Below are 19,160 nucleotides of genomic sequence, written 5' to 3'. Positions count from 1 at the left end.
GTAGGTCCTGCTCCTTCCCTTTATGCCAGGTGAGCAGGATTTGGTGGTCGTGCCGGCAATAAATAGCGTTTGGCAGAATTTTTCAAGACTGTATGATAAAATAAGAGGATATGTGAGAGCTGACTCTTAACAGGTGTGATTTGAACTTGCACTTCCAGTGACATCATGTGTGATGTTGCATTTGGGGCCCCATGATGGGCCCTGCATATATAACAGAGTTTTCCGAGAAGTTCTCATTGACTTCAGTGACTACAGTTTTTCCCATTTAAATTTTTTACCTGCAAGGGGTATTACCTGATCTACTCTGGCTGTGTTGCCAGAGATGTATTAGCTATTAGAATAACAACCAAATCTGCTCATAATGGGATAACTTCGTTTTTATTTTGAGAAAAATCTTGAGCGATAAACATCTTGTATCTGCAGCTCTACTGGTATAAAACAAGTCCTTTTTGTGAACCAATCCCATCTGCTGAAAAGAGCCCTCCTGCCCAGGCAGGCTGTATTTCTCCCTGGTGGATTGGGTGCTGTATTGCTATTGCTGTGTGAATTGCATTATTCTGCAGGCGGCCATTGAAAGGAGAAGATAATAGGAGGTCACACAGAACATGATCACTGGTAGCCAAGAAATCAGTCTTTCTGGCTTGGAATATGGACAGAACAGTTTGCATCTGATGTGTAGGAATTGTCTGGTACAGTAAGAGTCATTCAGTCAAAATAAAAAGCTACCAAATGTAACTCTACATTTGGGCAAGGTAAAAGAAAAAGGCACTGTGAGATAGTGTTATTGTTGTCCTGACCCTCGAGAATGCTTTCATAGTATCATCAGGTTTTGTGCATGTTGGTTTGCTCCCAGGGAAGGGATTCTATGCAATAAATATAAAATTAGATTATAATATCTGATATCAAGTAAGATTTTAATTAAAATCAACATGGTATGCAAGGCTAAGTCATATTTATTCAAATAAAAACCTTTTAGTGCTCTGTGTCATTCTTTTAAATAACTATCTAACAGTGAATATTACTTCATATTGTTTACTTGGACCTGTTTTGATTGAGGGATTGGATTGCAGAGGTCCCCTTCCAGCAATTATTCGGTGATTGCTTTCTGTTTCCTCTTCCTTTTATAGTCCTGTTCTCAGAGAGAGGTTTGATCCAGAGAGGAATATTAGAGCTGCCTCTGTTTCATCCAGTTCTGAGTATTTGCATATTCCATTTCTAATGCAACTTTTGTGACTAATTTCCTCAGAATCCGCTCCTGAAATAAAGTAGTTACATTTGGACTAGTGTGTTTTAATTGGCAGGGGTTTTTTTCCTTGTGAATCTGTTATCACAACATGAAGTGCCCTGCTGTTTCTTGGAGTCAGGATTATCTATCAAGTTTACAGTACAGTGAGCAGCTTGCTGCATCTTATGGTTATGTAAGTATAGAGGTTTCTAATGTGCCCTTTAGATTGTATTTTTCTTAATTCATACAATCTGATCTAGCTCTGTTCAGACATTTAGTTTCTTTTCTGAATAGTGATTTTCCACACACATCCAAGAAATAGTTTAGAATTAAATGCTGTATATTTAAAAAAAGAAAAAAGGTGCCATTTGGATTACTGGAAACAGCTGGGACTGGAATGCATTTCTCAAGCACTTCTTTTAACATTTAAAGGTCATTTTACAAATGAATCCAGGAACACCAAGGAATGAACTGATGAGCTCAGATTTTTGCCTGATGCTATTCCAGCAGCGTTACATCAATGTGTCAGCTCTAATGCATGGCCTTAGTGCTTGTTGTGCCTCTCACTCTACAGCCCCTTTCTAAAACTGTTGTATCCAAACAAACATCAGAAGTGATTCTTGCATCACATGTCATGTAAGTATCTGACTTCAGCAGTAGTGCTTATTCCTGCCCTCATTGTTGTGATAACTTTATTGTAGCCCTGATCCATGCAATGACAGCCCCTAAACAGGAAGCAGTCATGCACTGAAAGCTGGAGTGGGACAGTGCTCCTGCTGAGATTAATTCAAGCATCCAGCAATCTGTACTTCAAGTGGGACCATTAATTTTATATTATTAGCTCTGTATTTAAAGATCCTTTGAAATTTAGGTATGGCCCTGAAGGGATAGATGGCAGCATCTGTCCCTTTGGTGTCTCTGTGGCTGGTGGCAGCACTTGGCAAGTCCCTGTTCTGTGTTTAGCTGTGTTTGCATGTTCCACACGTGCACACCTGACTGGCAATCTAAGAAAAGACATTTTGTGCTTTTTTATTAGTCCTGCCTTGCCTTTTAAAGAGCCAGAATGTTCACCTGAGAGGAAATTTGTTTTCTTTTCCTCTCTAAATGCTAACACTTCCTACTCCCTTTAGTAAGCCCTGCTCTGTACTCAGAGGTAAGCATGTGAGTCTCCCATTGTTGGTGGGATGGAAGGGCAGTGTTCAGTTCCTTTGGTGCAATGCATTTCTGTTGACATTAGCAAGATCCCAGATATCAGCTGCCTCTTAATTCTGGCACAGGGATGTGGAGGAGCCCTTGAATCTGCTCTGAATCAGAGTTCTTAGGGCTCCATATGGGCCACAGCTCAAAATGCAGAATTACAGCCTTAGGGAAATTGTCCGGTGTTAATTTGCAGCCCTGGGATTTTGGGAGATCCAGGTTCTATTCCTCCCCTTCTGCAACTTCTGGTGTCACCTTGGAGATTCACCTGGCATCTCAATTTATGTGTCTGTCTTGCAAAGTGTTGGAAGACTGCTGCTATAACGTGGGCTTGGTGATCCTTAAGACGGGATGCACCTTACATGAATTGAGTGCTGTGAAGATAGATATATATTCAAACAATGCTCAATAGAAGGGATATAAAAGGGACTTAGAACCCTTGTAATAAAGACATTACCCCAGAAGATTAGTAGTAACAAAAACCAACAGCTGTAATATTTATTTCTTCTGTATCTCCCTCCTTCATAACAGAGTGTTGATCTATCAGAGTTTCCAAAAGATAATTTTTATAGTTCTTTCCATACTTTTTTGGGATTTATTAAGACACAGCAATATTTTTATGTTGGACTTAATGATCTGAAGCGTGGTATCCCATTTTCATGGCTGGGATTGGAAATATATATCATTTAGAAAAAAAACCAAAATGAACCTAAGTAGTGAACGTGTTTGCTAGATGGCTCAAGGAAGAGTTGCTGGCACAGATTTCTTCTGCAAAGCCTATTTTTTGTTGGAAGCTGTTTAATTGCTGTTTTGAGATGGATTTATTTGCTGTATGTTGTCCTTTTGGTGTAGGATTCCCAGGACTTTACATGAGGATTCAGTGAAATGCAGAGGTATGTTTGTGAAGGAACTGAGAATAGATCAAAGCAGCCCCTATTAAATCCCATGAAAACTTCCCATTCCTCTGTATAGATTCTCCTGGGCAATTAAAAGAATGTGTGTGTGTAGGGGTAAGAGGGGAAATGCTTTTCTTTTCCCTGCCTTTATTGTGGGAGAAGGGTGCTGTTCATATGCTGAAGAAATCCTTGGCTTGTAATCCAAGATGTGAGCTGCAATAGATTGTTGTAGGCAATTTATCTTAGTAGACCTGAGGAGATCTGACAGCAGCTGGGACTTGGGCTTGCTGAATGCAAAGTTGTGACTGTAAAAGTTCATTACACTCTCTATCTTTACATGTGGATAGCGTGAACTTCTGAGATTAAACTGATAGCCTGAATTTCTGAGATTAGACTATGCATCTCTGTCAACAGTGCAAGTTAGGTATGGGAGTGGAGGAGAAGGATTCCACTGCTTTTTTTGTTTCTCATGTCTGTCCAGATCAATTCCTTGCATCACACTGGTAATTTCCCCTGGGTGGTTTATCTATTACCAGATAACACAGGGCTATTAAATACATGTGCACAGCAGGCCCTCCTTATCTGCTTGAGCCTTGTTACCCTCTGCTGCAGACATTCTCTGTACACATGTGCATTACAAATGACATGCCTCTGTCTGGTTATAAATATTTTCCATTTGGAATTATCTGCTTCTGCTACAGAGATGAGAGGTGATCACTTAAGCATGAAAGATAAGAGACCAGAGGTAAGAAAAATAAAAATGATGAAGCACTGAGCTGCATACGAAATAAGTGATGTAATCCACATATCCTATTAGATAAAGTGCAACAAAACAAGTTCTCTTATATGCCTAGCTGCTGCCATGAATTCAAGTTGTTACATTAATTCAGGCTGGTTGCCTACAGAGGGATTTAAGGGGAAGAGAGGAGGGGTTTTGCAGCAAACCTGTTACAACAGACTTTCTTTATTTGCCAGAAAGTTAGCTATGTTAATACATGTTAAAGTTGGAAAAGCAGCTCTTCCTGTTCCTAAGACTTAGAGCCAAAAATAATTGGGTAAAGAGGATGGAAAAATCTTGGTTTATAATTAATTGGCTTGTGTGAATTCTGTCTTTTTGCCAGTTTACTGGTCTTTCATGCAGAAGTAAGATGTACCTGATGAGACAGATGTTTCCAGTGTGGTGAAACAACTTCTTGAGCTGTGCTAGGTGACTGTTTTGCCTTCCTGCAGGGCAGTGGATCCCATTCTGACCTGCTGCACGGGGAATTCAGGAAGGCTCTGGGATCCTTGCCAGAAGCAAGCTGACCAGTGGTCTCTTGGCTCCAAATGCAGGCATAAACTCCTGCAGTATTCTTGTGGGTGCTCTAATGATTTGCCTTTAAAAGTTTCCTTTATGATCCAAGGAAATGTCCGACGCTTTTCTTTACCTGGGGACCAGAGTGTGCCTTCTAGGCAGCTCAGTGAACACACAGAGACAAAAAAATGAATTGGCAGGATTTTACCCCTTTCATATAACCAGTCAATCCACTGGTTTTGGCCCAAGGAGGCCAACTGTTAATTTAAACCTAGTTCTGTATTGACAAGTAAGTCATTCACTTCACAGTAAAAGAAGCCACATTTGTGCCAAGGGCCAAGGTAAAGAGGGACATGGTAATTCCTGGGCCTCTGACATGAAAGTAAATATTTCCCTAAAGGAAAAATCACAAGGTTTGCAGAGATGGCAGTAGCATGCAGCATGCATTGCTGGGCCAAAGTCAGCAGGCACTCTTAGGCTTTAGAAAATGCAGTGTGTTATGGGTGTTGGTTTTATTTATGTATTTGTTATTTTAGCTCTTTTGGCAAACTTACAGCTGAGAAAAAGGTCAGTAAAATGCATGTCTCAGCCAAACATAGTGTGAGGCTTCATAAATGTGGTTGTTCTGAGACATGCAAGCTCATTCAAGCGCTCAGAGTTGGGAGTATGTTAAAGTATGAAAGTTACTGAAAGTTAGCCTTAATTAGATGTTCTTTAAGCTCCTTCTCCATGACTGTGAGGCAGTAATTTGTTTTTCATGGCAACGCTGTTTATATTAATTACTTTGAAATTTGAAGTCTGGGGACAGACCCACAGCTGCTGTAGGACACTAAGGGGCTGAGGCACCTGACAGCACTGAGCCTGCTCACTTCTCAATTTAGTGGGGACAGAGGCTTACGAAAAGTAGCCCACTTCATGCAGCTGGATGAAAAGCATGATCTGTAGATGGTTTTCCATTCAAGAAAATGGGGTGGCTGATGCCTTCTGACTCCTCATTCTCCTTGCTCCATCTGTCCAGTTTCTGCCATTTCCTGAGAAGGCAAAATTGTGTGAATCCTTTAGCACTACTTTGTCATACTGAGTACAGGAACTTGACAAACAAAATCTTTGTCAATTTGTTAAAAATAAACAAACACCCTATTAGAAGAGTTTGAACCTAATTATGTTAATATTAAACATAATTATGGCACACTAATTATGTTTTCTACATTTGTGAGGAGAGTTGTGCTGTGCTCTCCAGACATCTGTACCATATAGAGACAGGTGGTAGAGTGCAACATTTCCAAGTGCCATCTTCCCATTCCATATATGGCTGCTCTTTCATTCCAGTTGCAGAGCCTCATTCAGCTTAGTCAAATTGAGTCCTTATTTGAGAGATTTTGTGCTGAAAGGCAAATGTATCCATCTTTATAAGCCTGTTTGTTTCCATAATTAGACACTGAATCAACAGTGTATTGAAGATGACACATTCGCTTATTCCCTGTCTTCTCCCTATGGTGACGTAAAGTTGTGAAGCACGATAATTAATGAAAAAGCCTGTTTATTATTCAGGCAGCATATCTTGAAGTGGAAAAAAAAAGAACTTGGGTTAAAATTATGTTGCTGAAGACCATCAGAGCCATAGCAAAGTGTATGAATAGTTCTGGGGGGAGAGTCCCATCATTCAGGCCAGTTGGTCTGGGTGCTCTAAAACTGTCAAATACAATTGAACTCAGATTTCTCATGTAAAACTCAGCAAGACATGGAATGCATGGGGGAAAAACTGACTCACCATTTTGCTAGGTAATTTTTAAATGTTCAGTTGTGACTTTCTAAACTTCATTAGCATGTCATCTCTGTGCTGTGGCTGAGTGAAAATAATCCAATTTTTTTTCACAGCCTTATCTTTTCTTCTGGGACTATCTGCCCAATAGGTCTTGTAAGACAAAGGGTGCATATAAGGCTCTGCCTTTGCAGAGCAAAGCTGATCTGTTTTAAGTAATAAAGGCCAGAAAGTGCCTGACTGCAAACTACCGCTCTGTCTCCGGTGCACATGCCACAAAGTCACTGCCTGTGGGCCAGTGTTGAAGATTAAGGAAAAAGCAGCAGTTTCCTAGACCACCTGAGGTGATCCTGAAGCCCAGGGGATGGTTCCTCCATGCTGACTGACCACGGGTAGGCCTCCAAGGTTCCCCTGAGATGCTGTCAGGCCATCCACTTCATTTGCAAAGAGCTGCAGTGTAACCAGTGTAACCAGAAAATCAGAAGCGTGCACTGCCTAGTAAGTGTCGCAGCTCTAATGTGTAGCTGAAGTCATGCTGGTGGCAAGCCAAGGTTTGGGTTCTGTTCCATTTCTATCTCTTTCCATTCTACACCTAGCTATGAAATAGATCTTGTGTTTACTCAAGCTTCTAAAGTCAGTCCACATTAGGAAATGTGTAAGGCAGGAGTAAGAATAGCCCACTTACTGAAATGGAGTGACTGAGAGAGCAGTGACTCTGTCAAGGCCACTGATTTTCGAGTCCTTGATTAGAGCCTACTTTCCTTTCACATATTTTATCCTCAGTGGTGATGCTGCATTGTTGTGGCAAATAAAGCCTCCTGGTATTGCAAAGCTGTGAGTAGCCACTTGCACCAAGAACAAAGCTTTAATCCTCGTGTTTTGATACTCACCCTCTGCACTGTTGCATTTTGGGAATAGAGAATGGGTTTATACTATTTTTAGGTGCATAGAATTACTGTAACATAAATGTCTTCTTTTCAATTTAATGTGCTGATAGCTAGTGGTTGGTTTGATAGTTCTGTGCTTGCTACAAATCTCTGTGTGTTACGAGGTGAGCAGTAAGAACATGTGGTTTGGTACAAGCAAGAAATAAACTAATGTGGGTTTTTCTTTTACTTCATAAAGGAGAAAAAGCATATTGATCAATAAGCAGCAAGTCTAATACAGAATAGAAGAGTGCTCTTTGCTATGTAAGTGGCTCATATTGTTTATTCCAGGTGATGCAGTCACAGACAAATTGTATCGATATTGGCATTGTAGTGTTGAAAATTTTGGGAATATATCCAGCCAATTCCTAAAATACTGCTGCAGTTTAAATGTTGTGATGGACATGATCAGCAGAATATTTCTTTTTAATTCTTGTTTTATGAAAACCTGTAAGTATCAGGACTTTTCTGTGGTGTTCTCATTTCATGCAGAGTTCATTGACACAAAGGTACATGGCATGCACAGTCCTGCAAGGCCTGAGAAAACAGCTGCATTACACCTGGTGGATGTCCAAGAGTCTTTACAAACAGGGATGGACTTTAGGAGTGTTTGGACTTCATGAGCTCATTTCTTCTGTCTGCTTAAGAAAGGACACACCCATCTCCTTTCCAAGGATGAATGTTTAATATGGCTCATAAAGTGTGCTTGCTTTTAATTTTCTGTGCCATTACCCATTCTAGCATGCCAGTTGTCCAGATCTGTTTGAGGTGACCAGCTCCTAGATTGGAAGGCTGATGGTTTGAGAAGCTGCATGGGCTTGATGGCAGGACACCCCAAAATTCACATGAGAATGTATCTGAGAGAGGGTTGTCCAAATGCTTCCTGCACTCAGGCAGGTTCGGTGCTGTGACCACTTCCCTGGGGAACCTGTTCCTCAGGAGAAGTTAAGTGGCTTGCTGAAGTTTTCACAGTCAGCATTGAGCTTTAATGCACATTTGATAATGCCCAGCATAGCATTATAGCCATTGTGATTATTCTCCATCACAGCAGAGACATTCCTGGATTTGTGGAGAGATTCAGAATAAAAGGAATTTATTGTCCCAAAGGGAATTCTGAGTGATACCATAATGTAAATAGAACATAGGAGTGCTAATAAAGAATAAAGTGAACACTGCTTTCAGTTAATAATAATTGTGAACACAATGTTTATACTCCACATGTTCTATTTTGTCATGCAGTGGTCTTTAAACCACTGTTGATCTAAGGGTTATTATATTGTAATTAGGAATGATTCTTCTCTATAGCTTTTACTGGTCTTTTTTCTAAGAGCAAAAGTTGTTGAGCTTCTTAGTCAAGACAGAAACCAGTTGTCAAAGTTGAGAAAGAAAAATGGAAAGAGGAAAAATAATACATTTTATTCTTACTTCTCTTTGTTTTCTTGAAATATTGGTAGCAAAGATTCATGGAAAATACTTAGGCTTTTTTTTTTTTCCTGGAAATTTAAGACAGGTGCCTCATTTATTGTTACAGTAATATAATATGCTCTTATGTAGCTATGACACTTCATTTTGTGGCATGTTGCTGTTAAACTGTGCCAGGATTCTGATGGCAGTCATGTAGGCTAAATAGTTAGATCTGAAATTTTTTTGTTGTTATATAATTCATGGTCCTTCTCCTTTTTGTTTGCCTCCTTTTAGACTGACTATTTGAGAATTCTGAGTGGCTGTGTGAAGGCTACTCCTGTTTTACTGAAAGAACAGATTTTTACATCTTGTCAAGCTGACACTTCTTGCTAACACCTAATTCCTCTCCTTCTACAGAGGAGCTCAAGGAGAAGCTGCAGAAGTATGTTGATGAGGTGAATGCCCACAAGCCTGGTTTCATCAAGGTTGTCCGGCACAGCAAGCAGGAGGGGCTGATCCGGTCCCGGGTCAGCGGCTGGAGAGCAGCCACAGCACCGGTCGTTGCTCTCTTCGATGCCCATGTAGAATTCAATGTGGGTTGGTATGTGCCTCCTTCAATTCCTCTGACCTTTACCAAGCACTGGTGTTAAGTTACTGACTGGCATTCCTCTTGCATTTAGAGGGTGAGTTAGAATTCTGAGCTTTTTAATGAAAATTTGGACATAATTATGGACACAAGCAGGAAAAATGTGTTTGTGCTGTGTAATATGACCTAGATCTATTTTTATGGTTTGATTAATCTGCTGATCTAATTACAATGTAATTAGATCATATTAGAAAACTGCACATTAAAAAACACCTCCAGTAATGTAGCCCTTTGCCCATGAGGGTGAGTGTACCTTCTTTTCATAAAAAAATATTATGTTTCTTTTATGTTCTGCAGTATAAACAAGTATTATTTTGGCCACTCTGCAAAAGTAAACAGAACGAAAATAATGTATTTTAACTTGTTCAGTCTGGATTTACTATCTCCCTTGGTCCTTAAGTAATAATGATGGTAAAAAGGCAAGAGCCTCTGTCTCTAGGATAGATCTATTATTAACTCTGATCCTGATGTCCTTGATAATGTTGAGAGCCTGAAGTTATCATTGCTTGGTAGTAAGGGTATAAATGCTCTATGATATGCAGATACTCATTTCTTTCATCCACCAGCTCAAATCAAGGTTAACAACAGGGCACCTTAGAGAATATGTTGCAGTGTGTTATTTTGGGGCAAATCCTGCACTGTCAAAACTCCATCTTGAAGCAGAGAGGGCTCTGAATGGGTAACAGCTTTAGACTTTGCTCTTTCTGAAAAATACAGCATAAGCTGCTGTATTGTTTATTTGGTGGTGGACTAAATCATCTTTAAAGGGCTCCTTCCAAACCACACTATGATTTCTATCAGTGCTATGCTTGTATCGGTGTAATCTTAACATTGTATTTATTTTGTTTTTTTTGTTTTTTGGTTTTTTTTTAGGGCTGAACCAGTGCTCAGCAGGATAAAAGAAAACAGAAAAAGAGTAATTTCTCCATCCTTCGATAACATTAAGTATGATAATTTTGAAATAGAGGAGTATCCCCTCTCAGCACAAGGGTTTGACTGGGAGCTGTGGTGCCGGTATCTGAACCCTCCTAAGTCCTGGTGGAAACTCGAGAACACAACTGCTCCAATAAGGTGACGGTGGCCCAAATTACAGTGTCACTGGCAGACTCTTCTAGGTGTGACAGGGGGCGAGTGGGCTCAGCTACGTAATAGCTTTTACTGACTGTAAAGTTCAAATACTTAAATGTCCTTGGCCTGTCCTCTTCAGCTTTGTCCTTGATGCCTATACAGTTATCAAAAAAACCTCTTGTTTTCAGTATATATTTTTAAAGGTTTTTAAAGGAAACTTTTGTTTTCAGTAGATCTTTTTTAATAGGTTTCCTGCCCAAGTGGAATGGTAGACAGGGCTGCTCAGCAGCACTGCTTTCTTCAAATGTCTTACCTGCTAATTTAGTGCTTACAGGCCAGAAATGGCATTTTCTTTGCAGTTGCATTATATAAGCAGAGCTGATCTGACAACTGTATTCTTTATAATGTTGTCACATAGGTGTACAGCTGTGCTGTGTCCTAGGAGTTGATGTTTGCAAAGGCTGTGAGCAAAGGCTGTATTGGGTCCTTGCTTTGGGACAATCTGAGTCTGTAGTTTCTTATCATGTCCAGAGCATTGTTAGGCTGGTACAGAACAATACCTTTGTCTCAGGGAGGGGAGTAGTAGCCTGTGAAGCCACTGAGCAGCTCTGCTGAGATTACAGGCCTTTCTTGTAGATACACATTCATTCCAAGGAGGTCACTGTTACCTGTGCTGTAGCTCCCTGCAGAAAGAAAGTGTGAAGGCTGTTTTCACCACATGAAAAGTAGAACCTCAAATAGCACTGGCAGCTATTTTTCATCCAGTAGCTCTGTCTTTACAGGCAGGCACTTTTCTCAGGTTCTGTCAGTTTAACACTCTCTGAACTGCACTGACCCATGAACAGGACCTAGAATTGGAAAGCAGGAAATAAAAATGAACAAGTTTGCCACAGACAAATGTAAAAAGGGGTGATAATTTCCACATAATTAGAAACAGTTATTGCTGTTAATGAACTCTGTTAATGCTATAAAAACGTTCCTGTGAAGACAGGTTGAGAGAGTTTGGCTTGTTCAGCATGGAGAAGAAAAGGATCCAGGGAGATTTACAGCACCTTCCAGTACCTAAACAGTGGTTCCAAGAAAGCTGGTAAGGGACAAAAGCAGGCAGTGACAGGACTAGAGGGAACAGCTTTAAACTGACAGAGGGCAGGGTTGTGTTAGATATTAGGATGAAATTCTTTACAGTGAGGGTGGTGAGGCACTGGAACAGGTTGCCCAGGGAAGTTGTGGGTGTCCCATCCATAGAAGTGTTCAAGGCCAGGCTGAATGGGGCTCTGAGCAACCTCATCTATTTGAAGACGTACCTGCTCATGGCTGGGGTTTGGAATGAGATGATCTTTAAAGTCCTTTCCAGCCCAAGCCATTCTATGATCCTGTGATTAATTACATAGAGTAATTATTATGATTTTTAAAATTAAAAGTATTGAAACACAAAGTAATGAGCAAATATACTTTTCCATTTTACCCCTAAACTCTGTTCTCTATGAGGACTGGGGAGTGAGTGTCCTATATGAATTTCAGCTTTGTTCCCTAGCTCTTTCCCTGGCACATTCTTTTTAATTCAGTGCAATATGCTGCATGTGTGTGTTGGATAATTAAAACAAACACACCAACAAACAAAGCCATGTGTATTGATGGATGGTTTCTATCATGCCTCCATTATCCTTCTAGAATTATAACAAAGGGAAGCAGGTGCACTGAGAAATACTTAAAAACAACAACAAAAGCTAAAGTACCTTATCATAAGTTTTGTATTGATGTTAACTGCTATTTTCTTCATTAATGAGTACATCAGAAATGGTCTTTATTGTTATATAGCACTTGGAGGCATTAATATATAGATTTCTGGAGAAGTGTTTGAAAGCAGATGTGTCCACTAGCTGTAGCTTGAGTGTTCTGAATAAAAGCAGGGTGATTTCCTCTGTACTGCTAATTAATATCCTGTCATTACCAGAGTGCCTGATAACAGCATAATAATCTGAAAAGACATATTTATTTCTTGCAATTGTGGATTATAAGGTAGGTGAAAAATGAAAAGCCTAAATGACTCTATGTCCTTCTCTACTCATAAGGTAAAATTGTACCCTCTGTGGCTGAACACTTACCTGATTAAAATTGGTTCTGTATAGTAAAAATCAGTTGGTTCACACCATGACATAAATAGAGCTTACTGATCCAGTAAAGATATGTGATGTGTTTGGATTTGGCTCAGGACAATGGGCTAATGTTACACTATGCTGGTAAAGTCAGACTTTTCTTGATTCTGTATTAAAAACTTTTCTGGATAGTCCTATTCAAGAAATAATCTCTTTTTTTAGATAAGCTTACAGACACAAGTTTTTTAGCTCTAGGTGAGCCTGGCTTCTGGCTGAACACACAGAACTGTGCATCAGTGGGTATCATTTGCAATTGTCACAGCCAAGAGACTTGAGGACTTAGCAAGGACAGAGACTACACTGGCTGGTGGCTCAGAAACAAAACTGTGGCTCCTTGATCTTGCACTATTAGCACTGAAATCCTAACTGCTCTGGTGAATATTTATGTCTAGTAATTCGTCTCTAATTTCCTTCAGTCGTGTTAATTTCACTTTAGATTTAGGAGTATTAGAAGGCAAGGCTCAATAAAACTCTTTGGGAAATACTTTGTTAAGAGTCTGGTTTGCTGCATCATTTTACCTCGCAATGAGAAATCCAATCTGTGTCTGAATAATAACATTCTTCATAATTTATCTGCTAATTTTGGTTGCTGATGATTTATTCTTCCAGAAGTCCTGCATTGATTGGATGCTTCATAGTAGATAGAGAATACTTCCAAGAGATTGGATTACTGGATGAAGGTATGGAAGTATACGGAGGAGAGAATGTGGAGCTCGGAATTAGGGTAAGGAAAATAATTAGCCAGTACTGGTGAATTACAATATAGCTTGCTTCTTATTGCAGGGGAGAAAGCAGTCCAAAACATGGATGATGGCATGAAAAGGAGATCCACAGCTCTGCAGACATGTAAACTTAGTTGAGGAGAGAGGAGTGAAAAAAGAGCAATAGCTCTCTTTACATAACTTAATCTGGGACAAAGGTAGAAGTACAGAATTTAAGAATGTTCTTTCAACAGGGCTAGAATTTTGCAGAGTTGATGGCTAAAACTTGCTGCTTACCTGTGATCCCAGACTCAGTAAGGAGAATCGTTTCTCACAAGTGTGATGGGAAAAACCTTTCTAGATTACTTTATTTAAATTAGGAAAATCACTGTGGAGCAAAGTAGAATATAGAGTCATTTATGCTGCCTTCCAGATGGAAGGGGATTAAGATATTCACAAAGTGCATAAGTGCATATATTTTCTTTTTGCAATGTACACTCTTCACCTGTTTACTATAATGCAGTATTGTGTATGATTTGTGTATTTCTTTCTGTATCTCTTAACAGCTAAATACCTTTCTTTTCTCTTTGAGAATCTTTCAGGTTTTTGATAAGAGTGGAATTCTTAGGTAGATAATTGTAATGAAAAATGGTGTGGTGTGTTACAAAACTAAGTTCTGAATCCTGCTAGGAAATGTAAGGGAAAGGTAGCATTGTGTTTTGAGCCTTTTAGTTGCCAGAATAAAAGCATACTGTTGTACAATAGCAAAAAAAAAAAAAAAAAAAAAAAAAAGGAACTTATTGTAAAAATGTAGAATTATCTCCTGAGACAGCAAGATATAACAAAAAATACTCATTTTTATTTCTGGTTTCTCGAAATTCTTTTTCTTCCGCCTGTTAGAGATAAAGAGTTTTTTCAGCCAGAGTGAAGCACAGACCCCCTTTCAGCTACAGTAGAGCACTTTTTTAAGGAAAGGGAGAGAGAAATGCAAGACTGCTTCTTTTAATAACACTGTTCTTCTCACTATGAGGGCCAGAGAGCTGCCTTCTGCTCCCAAAAACTTATTTTGCAGCTCAGTGTTGCAATGAGTTGAAAATTAACATCACTTCGATTTTCCTGTTCTTTTTACAACTGACAAAAAATTATTTTTCCTCGCGAGTGCAAGGAGTTTTCTCTTGGTTTGCATCGTGAGATGTACACTGTCTGGTCTGCAATACTTAGCCTTGGAGGAGTTGATGGTTGGTATGTTGATAGACAAGATCAGAGAAACACAATCTCTGCATAATTGAAATTTTGGAGTAGGCTGGATTACTGGAATAAGGCCCAGCACTGCTCTGATTTCCTTATGGCTTTTTCTTTGTCTCCAGGGATGCAGTGCCTGACCTACATAAAATATTTTCATCTGTAACAGATTGTAGTTGCAAGGTAGCATAATATATGCTGCTTTATCTGACTGTATGCTGACTTGGATCTGGCTGTATGAAAACAAACTACAGAGCTGTAATAAACAGATTGTCAACAGTTTATTAAGAGCTCTTCTCACAATCCTCACTGTGTCTGAGATCATACAAGGATGAGACTCAGTGAGGGGAGACCTCGTTGTGGTCTTCAGTATCCTCACGAGGGGAGGTAGACATGCAGGCACTGATCTCTTCACTCTGGTGACCTGTGGCAGGACCCAGGGGAATGGCCTGAAATTGTGTTACAGAAGGTTTAGGTTGGGTATCAGGAAAAGGTTTTTCACTCAGAGGGTGGTTGGGCACTGGAACATCTCTAGATTACTTGTGTCACTTTCCACTGTGGGGCCAATGATGAATGCCTTAATCAAAATAGTCGTTGTTCTACAAAAACTACATTATAATTACAATATTAGTGCAATAAATAATGTTTCCATTTTAAAATGCTGCTCTCCAATCTGTGACTATGTCACTGCACCTCATCTTTCAATGTCGTTTTCCTTTTTTTAAGAAGTATCTAGATTTTTCTAGTATTCTGCTGCGTGAAAAGCATTATCATTCAGGATAATGGACAAGCAGACACTGTCTGTCCAAAATGGCCTGCTAGGGAAATTTTATGCATAAGCTTGTAAGAGCAAACATCTAGAGGAACTGGAGAGTTAGGATCACTTGAGCTACCTGTTTATCTTAAACAGGGTAAGTAGAACATGGTCCTGTGTCCTTGTATTACTGATTTTGTCCAGAGGATGTAAAACTACTGTGAGGAATTAGATCCTGACAAATGGAGACTTTCCCCACTATCCTCACTGAGGAGTTATGTTTGTCACCTCATCATCTGCACAAATATCTAGTTATTTGTGTTACATGAGTGCAAGAAAATCCCCAGCTGTTGGAAACTGTATTTGAAGTATCCACTGTTGGTAAACCATAACAAGCCACAGAAAACAGGACTTTGGAGGATTATTCTCTTGATTCTGAATTTGTTTCAGAGCTGCTACTCAGCTCTGTTGGTCTCTGATTTGGAATACTATTTTAACTACTAAGATTTTTACCATTATCTGTTGATTTGTAATAGCGTATGTAAGATACTAAACATTTATTACTAAATAAATATTAATAGGGATCTTTTGCCTTGAGCTAGAAGCTGGCAGATGAGTTCAAAACATAAATGCATTTGATTCTTAGAAAAAACTCTTTATTTACTCTTTGACAAAACGTTTTCTTGTGAATCTATTTGCCCCATAAGACAAAAAAAGCAGGCTGGTTGATGCAAGGCTTGATAGAATCCATTTTGAGCAGTTCAGTCACTTTACCTGGGATTTTAAAAGATTCATTTACTGTGAAGAAGCTTCATATTTGTAAATTCAGGTTAGGATGAGTGGTGCTTCTTTTTCGTTCAATCATTCCCAATTGAATGGACTTAAGTGTGCTTTTAAATTACCAGATTGCCTTTAGAGGGCAAATTGGAATCACATTCTTATCCAAGTGACCAAGCAGGAACTGTGTTGGTAACTGCCTTAAAGTGGAAAAAGAATGTGAGTGTAAGGCTGGTGTTTTTCAGTGTCGTTTGGGCTCAGCTTCTGGGTTGTGCCTGCACAAGCAGTTCATGTGGCCATGGAAGACCCTACAAATCCTCTGCAGTCAGCTGGATTCATTCAGTCAGATTCTGCTTTGGATGGTTCAAGTCTAGTTTGCAGTAGGCTTCTTAAAGGCCTCTTCCAATTCCTACTGAAGTCAGAAGAAGATTTTCTATCAAAAGCAACCCTGTAGCAATTCTTTTGTCTTTTAAAGCAGCCTACATGCTTGATAAAGTTCCCGAATATCTGTTACAATAAGTTATTTGTGCCACTTTTAGGGATGCCTTAACAGATACTCAGTGATTTGCCTCAGGTCCCACACTAAGTCATCATCAGAGTCATGGCAATGCAAGCCCAGGCTTGGACTTAGAGTAATTTTGTGTGTCACAAAGACTTTGTGCTTGCAGATGAATTCGTGTTCACAAGGATATAATGGCCCTGTTAAGTGGGTAAGAGGAAAATTTATTAGAAGGTAAAAGCTCTTTAAGGGAAAAGGACTGGGTCTTGTTCCAACTAAATGGTGTATCAGGACTTTACATCAGTTGACCCGGGAGGAAGATTGCACTTATAGTTAGACTGAGTGTGGCATGCTACTTTTGTACAGTATATTGCTGTAGTGAAATTAATTGCTTCATTTCTTGCTAGTCTGGTGGAACTGTTTGCATGGAGAGAGTGTAGTGGGATGTGTCATGTGTGCCTGGTGTCCCTTTCTGTCCTTGCTGCTGGGCCTCCCTTCATGGCACCCCATTAAGCAATGTAGATCTTCCCCAAATACGCCTCAGGAAAGTTAATCAAGACATTCCCCATTCTTGCACTTGCAGCTATCATCACTTGTTGTAGTCTTAAAGCCATGTTTTTAGCTTGTTTTCAGTAAGAAGGCCAATATCCTTTGCCAGTAGGGAATTATTTGCTCTACAGAAAACATCCTTAGTACGTGATCACAAGTGCTGCTCTGTGACATTCACATTCTCTGGACAGAGAGACATAATTCTGTCTCTCAGGATTTCTTGGAGAAGCACAGAGAGAAGAAGAGAAAACAATCTTTATCTCTGCTCCTTTGTTTTCCCCATGTGGAATGTGGTATGGAGAGTGTTTACCTGAAGTGATTGCTTGATTGGATTCTGGTGAAGGTTGTTTGGGTTCAGTGACCAATGGGATCCAGCTGTGGCTCGGACTCTAAGCAGAGAGTCACGAGTTTGAGTTTGATAGGTAAGTAAGTAGTAAGTATGTAGAATAGTATAGTATCTCTTTAAACAGTATATTAATGTAGCATAGTATAGTTTTAATAAAGCTATCCGTCAGCATTCTGATCTGAAGCCAGACATCTTCGTTTCTTCCCCGCATCCAGGGTTCACCGTATTTTTACTATACTGCTCAACAGTACAAGGTTGGTGATGTGTAAAGGCAAAGGGCTGAGAAGTCCAAAAATAGAAATATCCTTAGTTGTTACTCTGAGATAACTTTTAAATACAGCTTTTTCATATAATGATTACTCTTTAAATTTGCATTAAAGCTTTAAATAGAGAGCAGTTTATTTTGTTTTTATCCATTTTGTGAATTAAGAGGAGACTATTTCTAGATTGAAGCCTGAAAGAAAAAAATTGTAAAGACTGACCAAATGTTACTTCTTACAAGATATAGCCCATGCTTTTCCTAGCTCACACTTTCACCGAGACAAAAATAATTCCTTAGCTGTGCAAGTATGGCATAAGCACTTGCCTAGCACCCTGTGTAACCAGCAGTGGCTTATCAGTGTGCACAGGATTATTCCTGAGGTTAATTTTGTTTTGCAAAGTACCTCATTGTGTCAAAAATTTGAATCTCAAGATGACACAGGCTAAAATTCTCTGTTTACAGGATTGTAATACCAACAGGTTAAAAAAGAAAGGTTCTATTGAGAATAAAATAAGTAATTGTCATGCCTCCAAATTCTGCCAATCATGACATTACTGGCTTTTTTTTGCTTGTTCTGGTTTCAGTCACTCCTACATTGGAATAATTGTTTTTCCCTCTGTTCTTCTCATGAATGCCTCAGCAGGTAATATGCAGCTACAGCATGTGTAATTATACATTACCAGTGAATCAGTTTTGTGGTTTTGCTATTTCTGGGGAGAGAACATTTTATTAGCTGCTCCCAAAGGAAAGAAAAGTATTACAGCAGCAGCTAACACAGGACATCACTATACCCTACAAGAAAGGATGAGGAGGCACTTGGAGATTTCTCACAAATGTTTTTTCACCAACCGTGCACGTGTAGTTGGACATTACCAACTGGGAAGTAATATAGATATATTGATGTTTTATGAGAGGAAATTGTTATTTATAGTGGTATGGGAAATAGTAAAACAGTTTAACTCAGTATACTCTTACAAATCAGTGGACTCAGGTGAGATGCAAGTTAATTAGTGCATCATTAGCCTCATGTTTAATGCCTTCCTGCACTTTCAAGTCATGGCATAGAGTCATTGCCATTGTACCTTCTAGTATTCCAAGTCTTCATAGCCTAAGCTGGGAAGATTCCGTATTTGTTGCTTTCCCCTAGAATTTAATTTCATTGAGTGATTTTAATATTGCAAGACTGATTTAGTAATCTAACAAAGATTAGAGGAAGACCAGTGTGGGAGAGCAGGGGGTTGTTGTGGTGGTACAGAAGTGAGTAGATGACTGAGATGGGTTCACCAGGTTGGATCCAGCATGTTCAGGTCACAGGTGTGAAAGCCAGATACCTTTACATGTGTGACAGCACCTTATGTTGTAAGTCAAGCAAGTGAGGCAAAAGACCAGCCTGGCTGAGCAGGGAATTCTTCAGGAGCTCTTGCCTCAGTCTTTAATAATACTGATAGTATTTGGG

The 19,160-nt window shown here is 39.5% G+C and overlaps 1 protein-coding gene across 4 annotated transcripts in view; it reads left to right on the top strand.

Annotated features, from left to right (window-relative positions):
- Positions 1 to 19,160, top strand: part of GALNT18 (polypeptide N-acetylgalactosaminyltransferase 18) — a 205,595-nt gene that overhangs the window by 122,360 nt on the left and 64,075 nt on the right. For all 4 annotated transcript variants that reach the window (XM_068194650.1, XM_068194648.1, XM_068194649.1 and 1 more), the window contains exons 5-7: positions 9,122 to 9,305; positions 10,224 to 10,421; positions 13,184 to 13,298. In XM_068194650.1, the coding sequence (XP_068050751.1) occupies positions 9,122 to 9,305; positions 10,224 to 10,421; positions 13,184 to 13,298 (497 nt within the window). The remainder of the gene's footprint in view (positions 1 to 9,121; positions 9,306 to 10,223; positions 10,422 to 13,183; positions 13,299 to 19,160) is intronic.

Source organism: Anomalospiza imberbis, chromosome 6, assembly GCF_031753505.1.
Source record: "Anomalospiza imberbis isolate Cuckoo-Finch-1a 21T00152 chromosome 6, ASM3175350v1, whole genome shotgun sequence".
Classification (NCBI taxonomy): Eukaryota; Metazoa; Chordata; class Aves; order Passeriformes; family Viduidae; genus Anomalospiza; species Anomalospiza imberbis.
The sequence above is the reverse complement of the archived record's forward strand: the minus strand, read 5'-3'. Positions and strand labels throughout refer to the sequence as shown.